This window comes from Podarcis liolepis, assembly GCF_965112155.1.
Source record: "Podarcis liolepis genome assembly, chromosome: 11".
NCBI lineage: Eukaryota > Metazoa > Chordata > Lepidosauria > Squamata > Lacertidae > Podarcis > Podarcis liolepis.
The window spans coordinates 34,956,702-34,978,855 of NC_139565.1; the positions used below are offsets into that span (position 1 = coordinate 34,956,702).

Sequence of the window (22,154 nt, forward strand, 5' to 3'; positions counted from 1 at the left end):
CTGCAACTCCAGTGACAAGAGCTGAATCTGAGGCCACACCAGACTGAACCTGCTCCTACAGGGAAGGTGCAACCCCATTTAGAGCAGGCAGCTTTGTGGCTTTCTCCCACAGAGCCCTCATCTTGCCAGGTTTCAGACTCAGCTTATTAGTTCACATCCAGCCCACCACTACATCTAGATACCAGTCCAGGACCTTCTCAAGCATTCCCAATTCTGAGGTTACATAGAAACCGAGCTGGTTATCATCAGTGTACTGGTGACACCTCACTCCAAATCTCATTACCACTCCCAGCTGCTTCACATAGGTGTTAAATAGCACTGGAGACAGTACGGCATCTTGCAACAACCTGTAGTTCAACAGCCAGAAGGCTGAGAAACACTCATTCAATGCTCTCTTCTTGAACCGTCTCGAGATTAGAACCACTGCAGACTGAAGCCCCTGTTACCCATCTCCTGTAGATGGTCCAGGAGGATTCCATTGACAATGGCATCAAAAGCTGATGAGAGATTGAGCAGGAACAGCAAGATTGATCTCCCCCTTCTCCCAATCAAAGTCATCCATCAGGATAACTGAGGCTGATCAAGTCCTGAACCGTAATTGGAATTGATGTAGATAATCAGTTTACCTAAAGAATGCCTGCAGCTGCACTGCCATGACCCCTTGAGTGCTTTGCCCCAAAAGAAGGTATTTGTGATTGGCTGGTAGTTATTAAATGCCATTGGAGCCAGGATATTTCCCTAGGAGTGGCTGCACTACTGTATCCTTCAAAGAGGAAGGCCACACCTCCTTGTACAAGGACACATTCACCAGCTGAATGTTATTAATGAAATAATTAATGTTTGATTGTCAAAAATAAGCTTCAAAGTGGTTTACAAAGTATACAAATTCTGAAATATGAACATTCGTAATCGAAAATAAACAATAAAAATCTCCCTTTAAATTAACACAGACACTAAAACAGGAGGCTGACAGAAGTTGCCTTATACTGAGTCAGACCACTACTCCATCTTGGACAGTATTGTCTGCACTGACTGGCAGCATCTCTCCAGGGTTGCAGACAAGGGTCTGTTTTACCTGTAGAGGTGGATTTAGGGCAGCATGACCAGTTCCTCCACAATGGGCCCGAGTCTAGGGCGAACTGCAAAGCATCACAACAATGATGAAGTGAATTGAGCACAATGGAAGGTGAGAGGTGGGGGAAGCAAATTTTGGCCTTGCGCAGGGTGCCACTGAAATTTGAAAGACCCAAGACCCAAGGGAGAAGAGAAAGGGAAGCTACTGCCATATTCAAAATAAAAAATTCCTTCCAGTAGCACCTTAAAGACCAACTAAGTTAGTTCTTGGTATGAGCTTTCGTGTGCATGCACACTTCTTCAGATACCTGAAGGTATCTGAAGAAGTGTGCATGCACACGAAAGCTCATACCAAGAACTAACTTAGTTGGTCTTTAAGGTGCTACTGGAAGGAATTTTTTATTTTGACTATGGCAGACCAACACGGCTACCTATCTACTACTACTGCCATATGTAACCTAGACTTTCAGAAGCTAGGGTTAAGGAGATGAAGGGCAGTTGTATTTCCGAAATAGTATAATCTCTCATGGTATTTTATTTAGGAATACTAGTACATTCTGGTTCTGAAATTAGTGCTATGTTTTCCTGCTAACAAAATGTTTAACCTAGATGGGTGTGTGCTGAACAACCTAAAGACATCACTGCATAAAAATTCAAGTTCAATTCCCTCAGAGATGTAATCTTCATCCGCAACAAAATGTAAAAAGATGTTTGGTAACTTACAACTTACAACTAAAAAGATGTTTGGTAACTTACAAGCTTTCTAAATATAAACACCCACCCACTGACATATTATACAAATGCAAGTTGGAAAAAAATAATTTTATTGATCACTAATACAAACCAGTTGAATGGTGTAACTGATAAGTAATCTCTCTCTCAACTTACCTAGGAATTGTTCTAGTCCTAGGATTTGGACTGCTGCATAATTAACCACGTGACTACACAGTTTCTGTTATCACCACTGCCATCCACAGCTAGAAAGGGACATACATCAGTTTCGGCAAAATATGGTTAGATCCCATAAAACTGACCTCGTTTAAGGTTTAAATGTGTAGTCAGCTTGGCATCACTGAGCGAGTTAGAAATGAAGATATTCTACAAATTGAAAGATTGCTTTACAAATCAAAGCAAGTCCAAATAATCAGATTCACTTGAATAACAGTTCACTTAGTCCAGAACAGGTACCCAATGATTAACAAGATACGGGCACCTTGCAAAAAAAGCAGGGCTATCCATTCAGAAATCTTGCTAATGATGATGAAAACATTGCTGGCAGATTCCTCTCTGAGTTATCCAGTCAGTAATCCTGGTACCATTGAAAGCTTCTTTGCTGACCAATACAGAGTTGGGATGCCCTCCTTCATGGGAATCTTTTTTTTTAAACCTAGTTTTAAAAAGACCATGTGGGATAGTAAATTCATTTTAGAAGAAGTTATGCCAATGCTAAGGTCATGTTCTATCGAAGCTGATCTTTATATCAGAAATAGAGGAAACTTAAAAATCTGATGTTGATAGCCATCCATCCCTCATACACATGCACTCTTTTACGGAGAATATACTCATACAAGCCACATTCTAGTATTTGACCCCCCTTTGCAGCAACCCTGGGCTCATTTAGCTACAGGAGCCTATTTTCTGTGGGCTCCCAAGGAAACACCATAAGGTGTGATTTCCCCATCTCCCGAAAAAGCAAAAAAAATGTCACCAGCCCAAAACTGATCTTGTGCCTTCAAAATGAAACTAAGTTCAGCTTGCCCTCCATTGCAAGTTAAAGTTAAAACAAAATGCAGTACTTACAACAGCTACTTAGAGTGGGCATGTCTTCCCAAGGCAGCTTCCATGCGGCTCTGCTTTAAACCCTGTGCAATACAAGAGACAGAATGGGTTGTTACAGAGGACCTGTTCATATTTCCGCTCTCTAAATTACTGGGGGTGGAAATCATATTACACTTAACCTGATTATCTAAATGTTCTTAATAGCAGTGGTAAAAGCAGGTCAGTAGGTCTTTGGTTAAGAGAAGGCACACCAGCTGGCACTCCCTATAATCAGAATACACAGCAGAATTGTCCCCCGATTAAATGTGTGCAAGTCTGTCAGCCACAGTGTTCCATGTCTCTCTAATGAGCTACAGAAATATTTATTTTATGTAATCTGTCAGGTGCTGACCAGCCACAAATCGAAAGATTAACCTATTTAAGCAGTGTTAGCACCTTAATTGGTGACTTAGGCAAGTTGCTTGCATTTTAGTACAGAAGAAGATGTATGTTTCTTACCAGATAGTAACCAGTGTGATAGCCACTCATATACCAAGCTATTAACATACTTCCCAATGCTTCGTCGTCGTCAGGAGAATCTGGACTGAAAGGTGGTGGAGGTGGTATCAACTAAAAAGATAAATGAAAGACTTCTGAACTGGAATAACTACCTTTTCTTCTCAAGACATTGAAGAAGAAACAATTGTTCACTACAAACATTTAGAACAATTCTTAATGGAAATTTAATTGAATTAGGGAAATAATAATTGTAGGGGAATATTCCATTATTTAAATCCCCAGCTCAGGTGGTACCATTCAGCATCTGGGTTATTAACTTTCCCTTTTGTGACAAGAGTATCCCTTTACTGTCATGCATTTTACCCATCACTCACCGGTGGTCCTGATGGAAATGGTGGAGGCCAGCCTGATAAAAAGGGTGGAGGTCCACTGAATTTCATTCCAGTCTACATGAGAGTAATTTAAAAGACAATAAAAGGTCTTCATTATACCAATGCTTGCAGAATTAAGCATGCAAGATACAGCAACCCCCAAATCTCACAAAAACATCCATGACTAGAACGGCACCTGTAATTCTGCTTGTAAAGGTAAAGATACTACTCTTCTAAATAGCTGGAACACTACCATATAGTAATTGGATGTCTTTCAGATTTGCTTCTATGCTTACCCTTCCAAGGCCTGGTACTGGTGGTGGTGGAGGAAAGTGAGAATTCCACTGTGCTGATTTGGCACGATTGTATTTGTTTCCAGGTGACCGGAATGAGATGTCACTTTCATCTGTTGAATACTGAGTCTCGTTTTCATTCTAAAAAATAATAGTAATTAGGAATTTGCAATCAGTATTTGCAAGCCATACATAGCTATAACTAATGAAACTCAAAAAAGCAACATTATTTTCTTCTGTTCTGAATTTGTGACATTCCAAAAGACACCCTCTTACATGCAAACTGTTAAAAGGTTTTATGAACCTGTCCTTCTGGAACTCTACTTTCATCCTTCCCCTATTTCTACTTACGTTTTGACACATTCTCATCCATGCCTGCCCTTTTAACTATTATTGCTTATGTCCTACTCCTCTGCCTTGATTTTTAAAAATAAATAAATACTGGATATTACTTAGAAGCATTTTAACATGCTTCAAATATGCACAATCACATCCACTCCCTGGTTGCAACAGAAGTTGCCTGCCACAAACAGCACAAAAAGGTGAAAACACAGCAAAATGCTTTCGATCTTTTGGAAAGGGAGCCAGTAGAATTTTTGTTTTACCTCACTATTTGAGCTGCTTACCATGTGGTCTTATGGATATACAGCAGTTGCTCGAGTAAATGGGATCAAAGCTACTACTAGACCAATATACAACTGGGCTCCAAGAACCTTGGAGATAGCACTGGAATGTGTGTGGGTGGAAATGCTGCCTTTTATTCTGAAATTGCAGGCATGTTTCATCTCCAACCTTTGTGTTGTGTGTTTACTACAAACATTTTTCTGTGTGCTCTTTAGAGAAGCTCTATAAAAAGCAGGCAGCAGAATTTTAATCTCCCAATCAGAAATTGCTATGCAAACAGGCAGAAAGACTTGCTATGAGGGTTTCATGTGGCTTGGCTGTCCACCCCTGAAATAAATCATGTGCAGGAGGCTCAAGACTAAATTCAGCTCCCACAGAAAAAAAAGGTAAAATCCTATATTTCATATATTTAATCCTCACACACTGTACTTCCCTGAGCTGTGAAAGACATGTAGCAATGATAAATTGTTCCCATTTCAGTCAAGTGTAAATTTTCTACTTGGCTTCACCTCAGCAGCACTTTTCTCATTTGTTCCCTCAGCATCCGTTGGTGGTAGCAGATCTGACAGATTTTGCTCTTCCTTATTTCCGTATCCAGTATAGACAACTACACACGTCCCTTTCTTCCAGTTAATTGAGGTAATAGTTGCTTGGTACACGTTGCCATCTTCAGACCAAACTGCACTGCACGCATCATTAACTCTCCACTGCATTGAAAGGAAAAAAAGTTGGTGGTGTTATGAATTTATTCCTCACTCTACTATACAAGTATGACTTCCCTCCTGCATACATGTATGTCATATTTGTGACATACCTGTTCAACACACCTATGTAAAAATTAACATATTGTAAACTGCACTCTCCTTCAATATTTGTTAGCCACATTAGCGTTAAAAACTCAAATTTGGGTATCATGCTACGTTTTACTTTGTATTAATCAGTTTTAAAACTTCATCCTTTAACACCTCTGTTTGAAATAGTTCTGCAGATGCACTACCTAAAAATACTCTCCAGCAGCATAATACATTATTATTGCATATATAAAAAGTATTTCCCCATTTTAAGGGCTGGAATACCTGAACTGAACCATAGGCACGATACAGGCCATGGCAAAAACCAGGTTATTTCCCTGTAAAAATTCAAGTGCAACAAGAAAAAGGTGGCTAAAGCTTTAGGGTTTTTTATATGGGAGAATATATTTATGTTTGAAGAAACAGGATCTTAATTCCATGATTTTAAAAACAACATTCTTAGTACTTTCTCCTGTCACAGTTCCCCTCCCCCCAAAATCACCTGTTTCTGTGGTCCAGCATTACTTTTCTTCCTACTCTTGTTCTTTTTATTATTTTTTCTTTTTGTCCCAGCGTTTTGTTCTGTTTTATCCAAAGGCTCTGAACAGTCACCATTCTTCAAAGCATTCTGATGGAAAGAAGATACAAAATAATTATTTTGCAAGTTTCCAACTCCATTCACTCCTTAAACTATGTTACAGCTATTGGTATTTAATTTTTTTTACTAGTATTAATACAATAATTATTACTTGAAATATTCATATATTTCATCTAGATCATTTGATATAATGATGCACTGCACCAAATTTGATTAATCAAAACATATCAAGCATAAAAACTTAACTTCCAAGCCAATGTTAAAAATATAAAATAGTATATATACAGAACATCCTTCTTAGAGCAGCCAGCTTTTTCCTGGCAAGGCTCCTTTAGCTTTAAAAATGTAAGTGACAAACTGAACAGGTGAAGTTTTCCCTGTCACTGCATTTCTGCACTAAGAACTGTTCCATGGACTATCTGCTTTCAGCCCAGCTGTTAAAAACCACAAGGATATTGAGGGAAGAAAAATGCAACAATCTTCTTCTGTTCCTTTCTTCCAATCCACCTATCTTTGGGGTGACAGTGAAGGATCAGAATGGGTGGCCACCATACAAGCTTGAGTCTTTGCAGTTCACATGTTGCATAGCAGGTGGGTCATGCTAGAGAATGTTTTACCTTGAAGGACGCAACGGCTTTATCATATGCTTTTATGAGCGCTGTATCATCCCATATATCAGAATCATCACTCTGTAGAGACAAAACAGAATTGTAGGTTTCCTTTTTATTTTAAACTTTTTTAAATACCCAAAAGATATTTTGAGAATTACAGCCAAATCTAAAGGTTCTTCAATATATCAAGATCATCTCATGCTATATGCTATATTATTGCTGGCATCTAAAAAGTTAGTTCAGGCACCACCAGCTGATTGCCATGTCACATCCTAAGAGGCTTTCCCCTGGTTACAATAACTGGTTGCCATGTGCAAATGCAAGCATCCCCTTGTGCATGTAGAACTTAGTTGTGAAACTAGTTGCATTCCGAGACAGCTTTACAGTACTTTGTGCATAGCTCATGCTTTTGTTGAAGTTGCTAGGGCAAGCCTTTGGAGCAGAAATTCAAGGCCCTGCTCAGCAGAATGAACAGGAGCACACACACACCCGCCCCATGGCTGGTAGGCGGCATTTGCAGTTGGTGTACACGTCTAACTCAGAAGTAACCTAACAGGCCCAGGTAAGTGGACTTAAGCCTAGTCCAGTGTCATCTAAAGAAGAGATCCCCAATGAGACTCACCTTACTATACCACTGCTTGCTTCCGTTTTGGAAGCGGGTCGACCTTCTTGCCCACCCCACTTAAGCAGTTACTTTCTAACATGTGCCATTAAGACGGGGAGCATGCAGGAAAGATGATTTTGAGGAGATATGGAAGGTGTTTGTAGAATTTATACTGTTAAAACGGAAAGGGGTCAAACCATCGCAAGAGGTTTCGGGACGTTACAATGGAATGGTCTTGGTGACGGGGTGTACAATTTTATTCTTATTCATTTATCATTAAAGTATTCGTCAAAGTAAAAAATAAAGCAGCTCCTTTCCCCTCAGAATCCGCTCCGCTGAACTGCGAAGCTCAGAGTCCCTCCCGAGCAACGCCTCACGCGGGAGGAGCAGCCTCGCCTCGCCCGCTCAGTCGACAGCGAAACCCTATGAAAGGCCACGGAAAGCCCGGCCTACCCCAGTACCTGCCCGGCCCCGCGTCTGAACAGCACCGCCTCGTCGCCGCCGCAAAAAGCCATGAGGGCTCCGGAACAAGGCGCTTTTCCACAGGGCCTCCTGCTTCTACGTCATCAGTCAGCGACCGGAGGGGAGGAGCTCCACCGATAGAGGCCTCTTGCGAGCGCCGCCACCTCCAGGTAGATTGCCTTACTGCCCCCTGCAGGCCAGGAGGCCTCAAGCTCTTCCCGGCGGCCGCCTCCTCCTCCTTCCTGCGACAAAAGCGGGGCGGGAATTCCACAGGTAGCAGCCGCGCTTTTGCTGCGCAACGAGTCTGGTGCAGGATTCCGTTTCCAACGATGGGCAGAGAGACCGAGGGATTAAAAAGCAACCCTCGCATCCCAGCTGCCCAGCTGCCCGATCCACGTATAGGGGAAGGTGTGGGAGACCAAACCCTACCAAGTCTAGTTAGTGGTTGACTTCGCCACGGTTACGACTTGTCCACTTGTTAGGGCTTGAGGTATTGTTCCAAAGGTATTTGCTGTTGTTGTTGTTTGTGTTTTTTTAATTCGTTCATACGTAAATCACCTTGAGATGGTTCGATCAGTGTTGATGAGACTGCAGCCTAGCAACATCCGGAGAGGGAAAGTTCCCCTATATCTGCTTCATATGAAAGCCCGCATTTATATGGGATAATACACACAACAAACCGCATTTATATGGGGCACTTGATATTCCGATGCTTATTGCCTCAGTCCGAACATTTAGCCATCAAAGCCAACCGCTACTGATAAACCATATCTCCATTGATTTGTATAATGCCTTTTTAAAACGATTTATAGTAGTGGCCGTTTCCCACAAGGTCATGAAAAAAATCTGTACCAGAAATCATCCATAGACTTGTGTGATCAGGAAATCGCAGATGGCCACTTATAGTTGCTATCAAGCTATACCAGTTAGAAGGCTTACCCCAATTTTGCACTCAGAGGGAATGAGCCATTCTTGTGTGGTAAATGATTTCCTTTATATTAGTTTTTGGGTGAGGGGGGGGGGCACCTGTGTCCCTCCAGGTGTTGGAGAGCCAGATTCCTCAACCCTGGGATAAGATATGGTCAGGGATGAACAGAACTGGATGGCCACAAGTTCCCAGTCCTTCCTCTTTTCTAATTGGTGTACCATTTGTATTATTGTGGTCTATTCTCACTTTCTTCACAAATGCCTGCTTCTGCACATAGCCCTTTCCCAGTAAGGTATTTAAAATCCGTACCTGCTAGATGTAACCTGTAGAGGTACAAACCAAGTCTCCTTAAAGGCCTCTCAGAAATGCTTAACTGAAGGTAACCAAGTGCAAACCAGCATTTCTATGGATTTCTGGCAATGTTTCATTGAACTGAGAGAGAGAATGGATACAAAGCTATTCCATTAACTCAACTTCCTTTGTCTATTCCTCAGTACTATACCTAGTAACGGTCATTCTACCAAACATGTCACATATTTGGCTGCTTGTAATTTCTGTAAGAAATTCCTTTTAAGAACTGGTGTCCTCCTTGCTCCTGAACCTACCGTATTTTTCGCTCTATAACACGCACCCGACCATAACACGCACGTAGTTTTTAGAGGAGGAAAATCCGTAGGCATGCCACCCGTAGGCATTCCCTCCATAACACGCAGACATTTTCCCTTACTTTTTAGGTGGAAAAAAGTGAGTGTTATGGTGCAAAAAATACAGTATTTGTAGAACTTATATTCCACTTTACAGTCCCAGGAAGCTCTCAAAGTAGCTTACAAAAGGTTCTCAAATACTGGAACAGAAATTACATACTTCCTACATGGATCCAGAAATATTTAAGCAGTGTTTGTTGTCCCTTTCCCTAAGGGAATGCAACTGAGCAGATGGATCTCATTCAGTCCATAGGAACCAAGTTTCTTCCTTGCAGTTTATTTTGTGATACAGTATTGTTAAACTGGGGCCAAAGAGTGACTTTTTATTGATCTAGTCGTCTATTTAGTTAAGGTGTAGGGTAAAAATGCTTTAATAAATTTAAGTGGGCAGAATAAAAAATGTAGTTGACCTGAGCCAGTTTCATGAAATTTACGTATCAATTTGTATGTGTATATGGGGAACAGTAGCCTATTATTTCCTTAAAAAATACTGTACACTGCCCTGAAATCCTATAAAGTTTTTTAAAAAATGTATACTTGCAACAGCAGCATTCTGCAAACCTGTGCACAGCCTCAAGCTAAGTCTAAAAGCAGACACCACATGGGCAGGATTAAGACTGCCATCATTATACAGCTCCAGAGTTTATCTCTGTATGAAAACAGACATGAAATCAGCAAGGGAGTGATTACTTTAGGAGGGAATACTGGTGTTTAGCTATCACAGTTGACAGCTATGATCACAGCCAATGCATCACAAACAGATGCTGAACCTTCTATTGATGCAAGCATGGCTTGGATAAAGCACTTGTACAATACACGGTGCATACACAGCTACTTGCCCAGCTCAATTTCTTAAAGATCAGTTTTGCATATCCCATTAGAGAGGTGTATGGGAAATGCATCTGCAAGGAAAAAAATGTATCGAGGAATTAATGGTCTGACATAGAGCCCTGCCAGCTTGTCCCTCCCGCCTCCTCTCACTCTTGTTAAGTTTTTGGGTGGTGTGAGAACATTAATGTCCTGAGAACTTGGGAGGAGGTGAAACACCACAAAACTGCCTTTAATCAGTTGTGGAGGATAATACTGGGCACCTTCTTTGATGTTGGACATTGTTTTGAGAAATGAAGCCTTGGGAGGGGGTGGCTAATGGATGATCTGCACATAGCCAGTCTTGGAAGCCACACAGGCTATCTATAAAATCAGAGTGTTATGGGCAGTTTCTTTGAAGCTCGTGCATGGACTGATTTGGCCACAGAGCCATGCAAACTGAGGCTACCTGGGGGAGCCACTTCACCATTTCTTGAGGGCTTCAAAGTGGCAGACTGAAGTGCTTGCTTGATACGTATACATTGCCTGCTGTTTTAGAATAAAATCTTTAATCTTCTCACTCACTTGTGTATTTTGTATTGCTTCTGAATCTCATTTTAGAAGAACCACCTCGCCTAGGGCAAGACAAGAGGGCAGTTCACAGGTAACTCTAGCCATGGCTTACTGCGAATGAGCAAACATGTACTTTTCCAAGAGAGAAAGTAGTTGTTGCCTTGCTTTTCCAGTTCTGCAGTTGCGATTGAAGCCATGACTTGTCTGATCATTAAAGCATGAGTCTGGGTTCAGATATATCTCTTCAAGACAAGCCACAAGTGGTAAGTTATAGAACCCACCTTAGCTATATGTTATGGTTTGTTTGATGAAAGATAAAATCATGAGCTTAGGTTTGGATGCAACACCAAGCCAAACCATAGCTTATAGCAGCACAGCACCAGGAAAGACTGGAGAAGTAGGGTGGCTGCTATCTTTACCTTTTTAAAAAGTTGGACATTTCTAATTTACACACACAAAGTGGGTATGGCTAATCCATCTTCCCTTGGGATAGCAGAATTAGAGAACCATATATCACTTTAGTTACTTGTGACCACCAATATGTCTTACAAGCCAGCTTATTCTCCCCTCCCAAACTTTTACCAAACTAGTAGTGCACTCATAAATATCCTTATTTAACGCACTGCTATACTACTGCTCCAAGACAATAAATGTTGGATAAAATTCCAAAGGGGTCAAGTTGCCTAGTCTGTTACAGAAAAGACAAAGTATTAGAGCTGAGTGTTTGTTGTACTAGAACAACTTATCTAGTATGCTAGATTTCAGTGTCTTTGAACTTCTGAAACCCGAGTTAGGGTCACCCCGACTGCCTCCACCCCAATCTGCTAATATGCTACACAGAGCTCTATTGTTTTTAAGAGAAGTAGAAGAATAAATTTGGCTTAATCCCAGGTCAACAGGCTTTTGTTCTTGCTCACTAGCTGAAGTACAACCATGAATGTCAAATACGTAATTCCGCTAGACCTTTAACATCACTATGGAAAACAGCCAGGCCTAAAAAAAAAGCAGTAAAACTAAGCAACTTATTCTTGGCTGCCATTTTTATAATCAACCAAGCTTTAGACAAAAGAGAAGGTTATTTATATTTTAGTTCAGAGTACAGATTTTAAGCTGCAGTTATACATAGTAATATATTTAGAGAATCTTGCTTAGCAGTTGAAGAATTGTATTAAGTATTCAGGCTGCAATTGAAACACAATGGAAAAGTTGTGCTGATGAAAGGACTAAGAACCCTCTGAATTGTGCCAAACGTGTCAGAAACAATGGAAAAGCTATTATAACTGTCTGATGTACCCATTTCCAACTTAGACAGTACTTCATGCAACATTTTATTGTAAAAATAATTTACGGTTAATTTTACAGCTGAGCTTTACAAAGTGGAAAGCAAGAACAGAGACCTGGGCTTTTAAAAGTGGTATCTTTTTTGAATGCTGTTGGGCTGCCAGACAGGATTCTCAGTCTATTTGCATATTTAATAACTGGTACAGTCACACAAGCCATTTACCAAGCCAACACTTAACAATGAAAACTGCAGTCAAGCCACTGCTATCATTACTAGTAGACATGCAAAGGGAACTTTGAATCCAATTTTACTGGAACTATTTCTAGTATTTCAGTTAAAGCCAAGTCAGTTGCAACTGCACTCTACTAATCAGACATTCTAAAATAAATGCATACTGGACAAATGAGCTTGTAGAAGATAAACATCAACCATTTAATGGCTGGCCACTTTTACAAATATGTCTTTTCTTAGGCCCTATTATTCTGAGATGCACTGCAGCATTATTAGGTCCTTCATGCAGCCACAGATTATTTTGTTCCTGTCTGAAGAGTTTTCTTCTCATTAGCTGCTTTCTGCTTTTGCTGCATAATTTCGGAGTCTCTGGAAAAGAAAAGATGAAGAGCGAGTGACGTCCATGTTTAGTGGAAACAATATTTTTCAGGGCAACAAGAGTTTTGGTTTCTCACCTTCCTCAAAAATCCCCCAACCCTCTAGAATGGATTTTGGAGCACACAACGGGGAAGAATAAGAAGTCCTGTTGAACAATGTTGGTTCTCAATGTTTTAAAGTTTGGTGTTCTAGTTCTAAATTCTAAACTACGCCTCCCCCTCAACTTCAATTATACTAAGACTGTATCCATTCCAAATAGCCAAATGCAAGCTTAAGCACATTAAGTTAGCTTCCCAAACATCAAATATAATTTTTCTGTCTAAGACAGGGCCACAGTACAGAAACTGTATTTTATCTTTAAGAATTCTGAGGCAGAATTTTACACTACTTACATATGCACCAGTGTATGTGGATTGTCAGAGATTGCTATGCAAACATACCTCTGTTTCCTTTGAGAAGCCGACAAGGTATCCTCTTTTCTTTTTCCTTTATTCAGTTCTTGGTTTTTCTTCATGTTCTTTTGGCGGGCGAGTTCACGCTGGTTCCCACCTAAAGTTGGAACAGTTTTAACAGTTAGGCTTTAGGCCAGTTACTAGTACCTATTTTTGACCAACAGAGCCAAAGATTGTCCATCTCTTAGTTGCACAATAGTAAATCCTGCTGCCGATAATCCAAATTTCTCCCTTTACACTATGTTAAAAGTACCACAGAGAATCATGCAAGCTCTGAAACTAAAACAATTCAGCAAACAATTGCACAGGCACAACCAGCCTCATAACTGCCTTTATTTGATGCAAGGGTATAGATTGGACAATAACTGTGTATGCTGCCCTGAGCTCTTTGGAAGTAATGCAATCATATGATGAACATCAAGAACAGTCGTTTCATTCAGCAAAGTTTATGCACACTATTCTAAAGACAAAATAAATACAGAATATCAGCCAAGTGTTTAAGGTTCAACTCCTAGTCAGAAAATATGAAGCAGATAACTCTACAGCTCTGTTGGCATTATATACTGCTCGAATTGTTTCTGGTGTCAGTGAAGCTGTAACCATCCTATTCAGGCAGCTTCTTTCTGTGCTGAATAAGGAACTTAGGAACCACCTTTGGGGGAATGAACTTAAGGGACCTCGTTTCCAAGTAAGCCTGCGTACAAGTCTAGTTAACATTTCAATGAAGCTCTCAGCAAAGTTCCTTAGTTCCTGCTGAGGAAACAAATCGGAGCGCTCCTATATAGAAATAACACACACTGAGCAGCATCTTTTGTTTCAGTTTGAAGTCACTGGAAACTGAAGTCGGCGCCGCAGCTGTTGTTTCCAAAAAGTTACGCTGCAGTTTGAAAATGCTGTACAGTACAGCCCGCATAGTGCAAACACTTAACTATTGAGGCATATTTAGCATCCACCCGTGGACACCGAGCGTCCCCGCTGGCTCTCTCCACTCGGGGAAGGCAGTTTGGGGCCCCGGATTCGGTGAAAAGGGCCCTTTCACACGGCTCATTCCGAATAAGGGAGGCAGTAATGCGAGCACAGCAGGGACGTATCCTGCTTACAAAGAGCATGTTGTTTCCCCGGTCGAGGAAGGAAAACAGAGCTGTGCTTTCTCAGGCCAGCCCTTCCTATCGCTTCCTCTTAAAAGAGAACCGATTTCCTCCAGCGAGAGTCCCCGTTCACCCCAACAGACACACACAAGGGCGGCCACGGCCCCCACGCGCGACCGGCCTCTCCAGCGGCGCAGCAGCCCTCGCCGGGTCTACTCGGGAGCAAGCCCTACTGAAGTCAACGGGGGCTTCTTCCCCGGACAAAGAGGAGCCAGGGTTGCAAGCGAAGCTACCAACGTCTCTGAGGCGACCTTACAATAGCCGCCCGCCAGGGACCACAACACGGGAGCGGCAACCCACGGCTGGCCTACGGTCCCCGCAAGGCCCGCTTCGGCCCCAGGCCGCCGCCGCCGCCGCCGCCACCAATTATACAAGTCCTAACTGGCGAGGGAAGGCCACCAGCAGGGAGGTGGCGGGCGCCGCCCACGCCGCATACTTACGGGCCATGGCAAAACAATAACCCCAGCGGCGACGACCGTTACGCGCACGAACAGCAACAACCCCGCTATCCGCTCCAACTGCCAGAACCTTCTGCGCGCCGCGCCCGCCGTTGTTCTCCTTATGTAAGGGGCCGCCTCTGTGACGTCAGGCCGCACGTCGACGCCTTTCCTGTTCCCAGCCCCGCTCATGGAGCCGGTCCCGCGGTGCCCTTACTGCGCGTGCGCGCAACCCACCGATCGGGCCTCGACACCTCGTATCAGCTGCACGAGTTGAAGCTGAGACGCTGCGCGCGCGTTACACGGGAGAGCGGCTCAGTGGGGTTTGCTTCCGAGTTAACGCGCGTACGGTTGGGATGTAATTACCGCTATTTCCCTGGCACGCGCGGGATATGATTTCTGCACGATCTCCAGGTTTCAAATGGGATGCGAGTTTCTTGCCCTAAAAGGCGGGATGGAAATAAAATGAATATTCCTGTGTTTTCAGAAGCCCCACTGAGTTCGATGCACTTACCCGTGATTCATCTGAAATTATGGGGACTTTAAAGAAAACTGGGAGGATAAGGCTGCATTTTAAATTATAATCGATTTCCAAAACTGGGGGATGTATTTTGAGATATACCATTTTACCATTTGTTCAGTGACTTCCAGTGTTTGAATTCTATCATGTATATTTGCCCATTTCTGTTGTATTGATGTAATATGTCAACAAAAAAGGCAAGGAAGAACAACAAATGTATTCCAATTTTATACTTTATACAATTGGCCCCTTCACATCCAGAACTCATCTGAACAGAACCAACTCCTATGGTTCCTCAAATCAACCAAATTCACAGGTCACGGGAATGGATAGAATTGATGCAGTCACAAAGCTTAAGCAGAAAACACATTCTGATACCATTTATTGTCCAGTGTTATTTATAGGTCAAATCAAAACCGAGATGAATGAGCACTAAGCCACAAACCAGTGTGCTAGTTTAGAACCACATTGCCCAATGTGATTGGTTTAGCTACTCGGAAGTTGGGTGTTCCTGACTGTTCTGCAATATTGTTTATTGCTTAGAACAGGAATGAGGATGTGGTTTCTGTGGACTTTTTGTGGCTTATTGCATAATTCCCACCTGTTCCAATGTGACCTGTGAATTTGATTGGTTTGGTTCGTTTGGAAGCTGGCATTCTGAGCCATTTTTCTGAAATACCATTTTTGCCGGTAAGTGATATAAGGATGTGGTCTCTCTGGATGTTTTTTGGCATATTGTATAAATCCCATCATGGTTTGGTTAGCTTGATTTGAAAAAAAAGTATAGTTTTAACTCATTAGGACACCATCATAAAAATGGGTAGAGAGCTGCAGTCCCAAGATACGGTCATGTCTTTTTGGAACCAACAGTATAATAATGGCATGTGCCATAGTTATATAAAGCATGGCACTATTTTTCTGCTGATGCATTCCTTTTCATATCTATAGCTCAGTATATTGGTTATTGTATATCACTACCCAAATGTTTAGATTCTTTTATGTATGTTTTATGTTGACCAACTAGATACTTTATGTACCAACCACATCTGCTCACTAGATCTTTGTCCACCATGGGTTATTAAAGCTACGTGGATTTAGATGACTGAGAGGGTGACGGGTGTAGTAAATGTATTTTTGTGTTGGAGTGTTGCCAGCTACCCTTAAAGAGTCAGTTGTGTGCCTACTTCTTTAAAAGCCTACTCTAGATCCATGAGCATAGCCATGATAATTTTTTTGTGTGGGGGGCAGAACTGTGACATTATTGGTCAGTTAATTTTTATCTATTTACTTGATTGGGGAAGGGCAGCTCCCCCCTTGCCCCCCTCTGGCTATGTCCATGTCTGGATTCAGTGGAATGTTACAACTACAGAATAGCTGCCAGCACCCCTTTCTTTCAGCAGTGTGGTGTAGTGGTTAAGAGCAGTAGACTCGTAATCTGGTGAACCGGGTTCGCGTCTCCGCTCCTCCACATGCAGCTGCTGGGTGACCTTGGGCTAGTCACACTTCTCTGAAGTTTGTTGTGGGGGAGGAAGGGAAAGGATAATGTTAGCTGCTTTGAGACTCCTTCGGGTAGTGATAAAGCGGGATATCAAATCCAAACTCCTCCTCCTCTTCTTTATGTGCCTGCTGAAATTTTTTTTATGCCACTAAGCTTGTGCAGACAGCTGCTTTTTCTAATAGTTGATGATCTCCAATTTTAAATGTTCACACAGTTTTTATTGCATGTAAATTCATCTGTAAATCACCCCGATATAATTTTTAATGGAATAGTGGTATACAAATATGCTTTATAAATGAAGAGTGCAGAATATAACCCTCTAAAAATAAGGAAAATCGCAAAACTAAAAGAAAGTTCCAGATTCTGTAATAGTAGTAGTAATAATTTATTATTTATACCCCTCCCATCTGACTGAGTTGCCCCAGCCACGTTGGGTGGCTTCCAGCACATATAAAAACATATTAAAACATTAAACCTTAAAACAGCTTCCCAATACAGGACTGCCTTCGGGTGTCTCCTCAAAGATATATAAATACTCATCTCCTTGACATCGGATGGGAGGGCATTCCACAGGGTGGGCGCCACTACCGAGAAGGCCCTCTGCCTGTTTCCCTGCAGCTTCACTTCTCACAGTGAGGGAACCGCCAGGAGGCTCTCGGCGTTGGACCTCAATGTCCGGGCAGAACGATGGGGGTGGAGATGCTCTTTCAGGTATACTGGGCCGAGGCCGTTTAGGGCTTTAAAGGTCAGCACCCACACTTTTGAATTGTGCTCGGAATCCGCTCTAGGAAAACAGTAACATTTATAAAATCCAACCGAGGTCAACAAAACACCGGTCTCGGGATGCCTTTCTCGTGATGCGGGCTTCACGCGGCAAGAGCCGCCAAGCCGGGAATCGCTACGAATGCACTGGGCTAATAAACTAGCTGCTTTCCCTCTCCTCGTGCAAGTCAAGTTCAGGGCAAGCTCGACATGAACACGCGTCGCTCTCCTGCGTTTCAGGCGGGCGTCCTCGCCGCCCAGGTGATGTTCCTGTTTTGTCGCAGAGTGATGACGCCACGCCGCGCGCCGTCCCCGGAGCAGCTGACAGGCTCCCCCCCTCCGCGAGAGTCGGAGAGGAAGGGCGGGGAGCTGGGCTTGGGCCGAGCGAGGCCGGTGACATGAGGCGGCCTCGGCGGCCAGAGGAAAAAGGGGACGGTGGGCTTTAGCGAGAGTCGGCGGTTCCCCTTTGCGGCGCCATGTTCCGCCGCGCCAGGTTTAATGTGAAGCCCAACGTGAGACCGGGGGCGGCGGCGGCGAGGGGCAGCAACCCCAGGGGCAGCCCCAGCCCCTCAGGCGTCGCCGCGGCCCCGGACCCCGCTCCCCAGCCCGGCTCGGCATCCGCCCTCTGTTCTTCTGAGGATGCGGCTGCCTCAGCTCTCCCGTCCGGCGCTGCCGGAAGCCTGCAGCAGGACGACGGTAGCAGCAGCAGCCCCAGCCCCGAGGGGTAAGCTTCGCCTTTGGCTGTAGGCTGCGCGCTTCCTTTCTCCACAAAATAAAAGGAGTCCGTTTTAGGAGATGAGCTGGAGCGCAAAAAGCTCTTTTTTTGAGAGACGCGTTGAAAATCGCGGGAACTGGTTCTCACGTGCACCTCCGACACTTGAAGGCCTGCGCCTGTGAAGGAACCTCTCGCAAAGGCCGGTGCTTCACGTCGCCTGGGACACGTGCGGCGCTTTAATCCGGAGTCACTACGCACGTGTAGTTGGGGTGAACCAGCTCGGCGCCTTTTTTATTTTTATTTCAGAAGATTTATATCGCACAATCGTCTGTTATTTCCTCCCCCCCCTTTAACCAGCATGACTTTGAATCTTACTTAGAGTGGTGTGTGTGTGTGTGTGTCTGTGATTCTAGGGCTTAAGGGAGTAGTCAGAATTATAGCTGACATTAGACAGTGACTGTGGTGCTACCAAGTTTGTGTATTGCAGGTGTGGGGAGAATTCTCAATATACATTTTTTGGTTGGCTGTAATGAAGAGGGATAATTCTAGATTTGAAATAGTTGCTGTCTCCCAGTTCCAGAAACAAGGGTGGCTAAGTCATGACCTTCAAGTTGCTGCTGAATGGCCCCATCATCTCTCATCTTTTTTCATAGTGGCTGGGCTGATGAGACTTGTAGTTTAATAGCATCTACAGGACCACAAGTTTAGCTGCATCTTTCCTAATAATAATATGCAATGTATATTATAAAGGTAAAGGGACCCCTAACCATTAGGTCCAGTCGTGACCGACTCTGGGGTTGCGGCGCTCATCTCGCTTTATTGGCCAAGGGAGCCGGCGTACATCTTCCGGGTCATGTGGCCAGCATGACTAAGCCGCTTGTGGCAAACCAGAGCAGCACACGGAAATGCCGTTTATCTTCCCGCTGGAGCGGTACCTATTTACTTGCACTTTGACGTGCTTTCAAACTGCTAGGTTGGCAGAAGCAGGGACCAAGCAACGGGAGCTCACACCGTTGCGGGTATTCGAACTGCCGACCTTCTGATCGGCAAGTCCTAGGTTCTGTGGTTTAACCCACAGCGCCCCCCGCGTCCCACAGCGCTCCCCGCGTTATTAATTATATATGTGGCCATCATTCCCAGCTTTTAGCTGTTAAGACTTTTGGTCATTAATTTGGATTGTTCTGTGCTATGATCGCCGGCCTATTTTATGGGTAAGAGTAATTTTTTATAGTTATTGTAGGATGAACACCCTTAGAAATTTTGTTCTGTTGCATTTTTTCTATGTGTTTGGTTTTTAAATTATTGTTAACCTTTTTTGTATTATTATGTATTAGTGAGTTAGGAATGTCTTCTTGTGGAAAGTGATGACTGAATGTATCAAATAATATAAATACTAGATTGCTAACAGTGAGCTGTATGTGGGACTCTAGCCATCTATATTCTAAGTAGATATAAAGTTGTAATAATAATAATAATAATAATAATAATTTATTATTTATACCCCGCCCATCTGGCTGGGTTTCCCCAGCCACTCTGGGCGGCTTCCAAAAGAATATTAAAATACTGTGATACATCAAACATTAAAAGCTTCCCTAAACAGGGCTGCCTTCAGATGTCTTCTAAAAGTCTGGTAGTTGTTGTTCTCTTTGACATCTGGTGGGAGGGCGTTCCACAGGGAGGGTGCCACTACCGAGAAGGCCCTCTGCCTGGTTCCCTGTAGCTTAGCTTCTCGCAGTGAGGGAACTGCCAGAAGGCCCTCGGTGCTGGACCTCAGTGTCCGGGTAGAACGATGGAGGTGGAGACGCTCCTTCAGGTATACTGGTAATATATTTTTTGCTTTAATTTTTTATGTCTAATCAGAATAATCATTTTCAAAAATAAACTCATAATATGATGTGATTGGCTTTGTGGGAATACAGTGCATTTATTTATTTTAAAAACAGCCTGATTACAGTTTTTAGAAATATGACAGCTTTCTCTCTTTTAATCTTCCAGAAATGAAAAGACCAACGCTAGTGGTGATGGAGATTGTAGCAGACATGCAGAGACACTTCTGCAGAGAAGAAAACGAATATCTACAATGCCTAATCTTGCTAAACCACGAGTTGCACCACTATCCACACAACGTGTTGCCACTTCAGCATCAAAATGTTCTCAAAAACAAGTACCTCATTCTCCTGTTATTTGTAACCCGCCACTTCAGAAGGACTTGCCACCTTCTGAGAAGACCAATGTGGAGAATTCCCCAAAGTCTCCGATACTTCCAGAAAAGAAAACTCCTGTTCCCCAAGTACCACAATTCTCTCCATTCAAAAAGTCTGTAAGTAAGGAGCCGAATGCATGTGTAACAGGTCAAAAAAGTGACGAAGCCCTGCAGAAGAACACATCCTCACCCCTCAAAGAGAGACCAACACAGGAAAGTCTGATTCAAGAAGAAATACCACACTCAAAATGTATTCCAGCCAAAGAGAAAAAAATATGTTCCGATCGTGAGAAAATAATCAAAGCTCAGAAGCTAAGGAAGATGCTCAAGGAAGAGTTGAAGAAAGAGAAGGTATAACAACACTTTGGAGATTTGGTTATGAGGAAGAGGGGAAAGTAATAGAAAGAGCATATAGCCTGATTTCTGCATAGAAGTCATGCTGAATCAATTTTGGCATTTGATTCAGTGGTATTGTCTCTACCCTGATTTTCTAGGGTTTTGGAGAGGAGATTTATATAGTCTTACCTGGAGATTAGCATTCAAAGCATGCACTTTGCCACTTCCACAAGAGATGTGGAAGCTCTTGGTGTCATGATATGATGCTTCCCTATAAAAGGTAGTTTGCTAAAGGTTTCCAGTTTTTAAAGCTGGCGTGACCCTCAGCAACATTGTATGATACATCAATTTATAACAGGGATAAGGAAATTATGGCCTTCAAATGTTGTAGCACTGTACTAACTCCCATCACCCTTGATGCTCGTTGGAGTTGCCATGCTCATTGGAGTTGATGGGTGGTATAGTTCAAAACACCTGGAAGGTCACTTATTAGCCTGCCGGATTTATTAGCCTGCCGGATTTAATGGCCAGCAGACATTGAGCTTTGCTTGTATCTGTGGGATGTCTTTTTGTAAGATTATCATGGTTGTATAGTATGCTCTGAATGTGAAATGATATAATGGAACTGGTTAGCACCTCTCTTTAGAAGGTGGCATCACATGAAATATGATTTTTAAATCAAGCATGCTACCTTTTAAAATGGAATGTGGGAGGACCTGTTAGGATGGTCTGCCCTCGGAGTCTGGTGGATCCAATCAGTTTCCAGGTGACTTTGGAGGATTTTCTGGCTGATATATCTGGCACTCTTGTCGAAGCCCTAGCTGACCCCAGGAACATCCGAATGGGTTGCCATGATCACTCTTGAGCTCTTCCCCTGCTTTGTGGAGCCTGTTTGGCTTACTGGTTCACAACAGAGCTTAGGGCAAGGGCACAAGCTAGGCGAGATGGCTTCAGCACAAGTAGAGGAAAACTCCAGTCAAATGCGGTCAAACACTGGTGAGGACTCTTCATCAAGCCTACCTAATGGCAGGGAGTGGGCGGGGGTGGGGGACTCCCTGGTCCTGAATGGGGCTACTGTGCCCCTGAAGGTGCGCAGCCTGGGAGTCATTTTGGACTCACAGCTGTCCATGGAGGCGCAGGTCAATTCTGTGTCCAGAGTAGCTGTCTACCAGCTCCATCTGGTATGCAGGCTGTGACCCTACCTGCCTGCAGGCTGTCTTGCCGGAGTGGTGCATCCTCCAGTTATGAAGGCAGCCCTGTTTAGGGAAGTTTTTTAATGACTGATGTTTTAATGTATTTTTAATTTGTTGGAAGCCGCCCAGAGTGGCTGGGGAAACCCAGCCAGATGGGTGGGGTATAAGTAAGTATTTGTTTATTTATTTGCTGAAACATATACACTGCCTTTCTGCATTCAGTGCCTAAGGCAGCTTAGACTATTATAAAAATACATAAAAATAACTATATTAAAAGAAAAC

The 22,154-nt window shown here is 43.1% G+C and overlaps 3 protein-coding genes across 5 annotated transcripts in view; 1 reads left to right on the forward strand and 2 right to left on the reverse strand.

The window, feature by feature from the left end:
- Positions 1-1,881: 1,881 nt before the first annotated feature.
- Positions 1,882-7,836, reverse strand: LOC310688815 (survival of motor neuron protein-like). Its single transcript, XM_083465603.1, has 9 exons — positions 7,705-7,836; positions 6,646-6,717; positions 5,933-6,058; positions 5,149-5,346; positions 4,019-4,156; positions 3,726-3,797; positions 3,352-3,462; positions 2,875-2,936; positions 1,882-2,461 (listed from the first exon to the last, which is right to left on the reverse strand). Exons 1-8 carry the CDS (start codon positions 7,756-7,758, stop codon positions 2,880-2,882), a joined length of 828 nt encoding a protein of 275 aa, XP_083321729.1. The 5' UTR covers positions 7,759-7,836; the 3' UTR covers positions 1,882-2,461; positions 2,875-2,879.
- A 4,196-nt stretch (positions 7,837-12,032) lies between these two features.
- SERF1B (small EDRK-rich factor 1B) lies at positions 12,033-14,801 on the reverse strand. The gene is made up of 3 exons (XM_083465578.1): positions 14,649-14,801; positions 13,049-13,157; positions 12,033-12,599 (listed from the first exon to the last, which is right to left on the reverse strand). Exons 1-3 carry the CDS (start codon positions 14,653-14,655, stop codon positions 12,527-12,529), a joined length of 189 nt encoding a protein of 62 aa, XP_083321704.1. The 5' UTR covers positions 14,656-14,801; the 3' UTR covers positions 12,033-12,526.
- Positions 14,802-17,710: 2,909 nt separating this feature from the next.
- Positions 17,711-22,154, forward strand: part of BDP1 (BDP1 general transcription factor IIIB subunit) — a 47,672-nt gene continuing 43,228 nt past the window's right edge. For all 3 annotated transcript variants that reach the window (XM_083465138.1, XM_083465139.1, XM_083465140.1), the window contains exons 1-2: positions 17,711-18,149; positions 20,136-20,694. In XM_083465138.1, coding sequence (XP_083321264.1) covers positions 17,902-18,149; positions 20,136-20,694 — 807 coding nt within the window. In that variant the 5' untranslated portion in view covers positions 17,711-17,901. The remainder of the gene's footprint in view (positions 18,150-20,135; positions 20,695-22,154) is intronic.

What these genes read in the sequence shown, in the direction of transcription:
- SERF1B (XM_083465578.1), bottom strand. An exon ending in GCTTCTCAAAGGAAACAGAG is followed by an intron (nt 12,600 to 13,048) that starts GTATGTTTGCAT and finishes TTTCTTTTCCAG; the next exon opens with AGACTCCGAAATTATGCAGC.
- LOC310688815 (XM_083465603.1), bottom strand. Translation starts at nt 7,758, where the DNA reads ATGGCTTTTTGCGGCGGCGACGAGGCGGTGCTGTTCAGACGCGGGGCC. An exon ending in ATGAGAAAAGTGCTGCTGAG is followed by an intron (nt 4,157 to 5,148) that starts GTGAAGCCAAGT and finishes ATTATTTTTTAG; the next exon opens with AATGAAAACGAGACTCAGTA. An exon ending in CAGTACCAGGCCTTGGAAGG is followed by an intron (nt 3,798 to 4,018) that starts GTAAGCATAGAA and finishes ACTCTCATGTAG; the next exon opens with ACTGGAATGAAATTCAGTGG.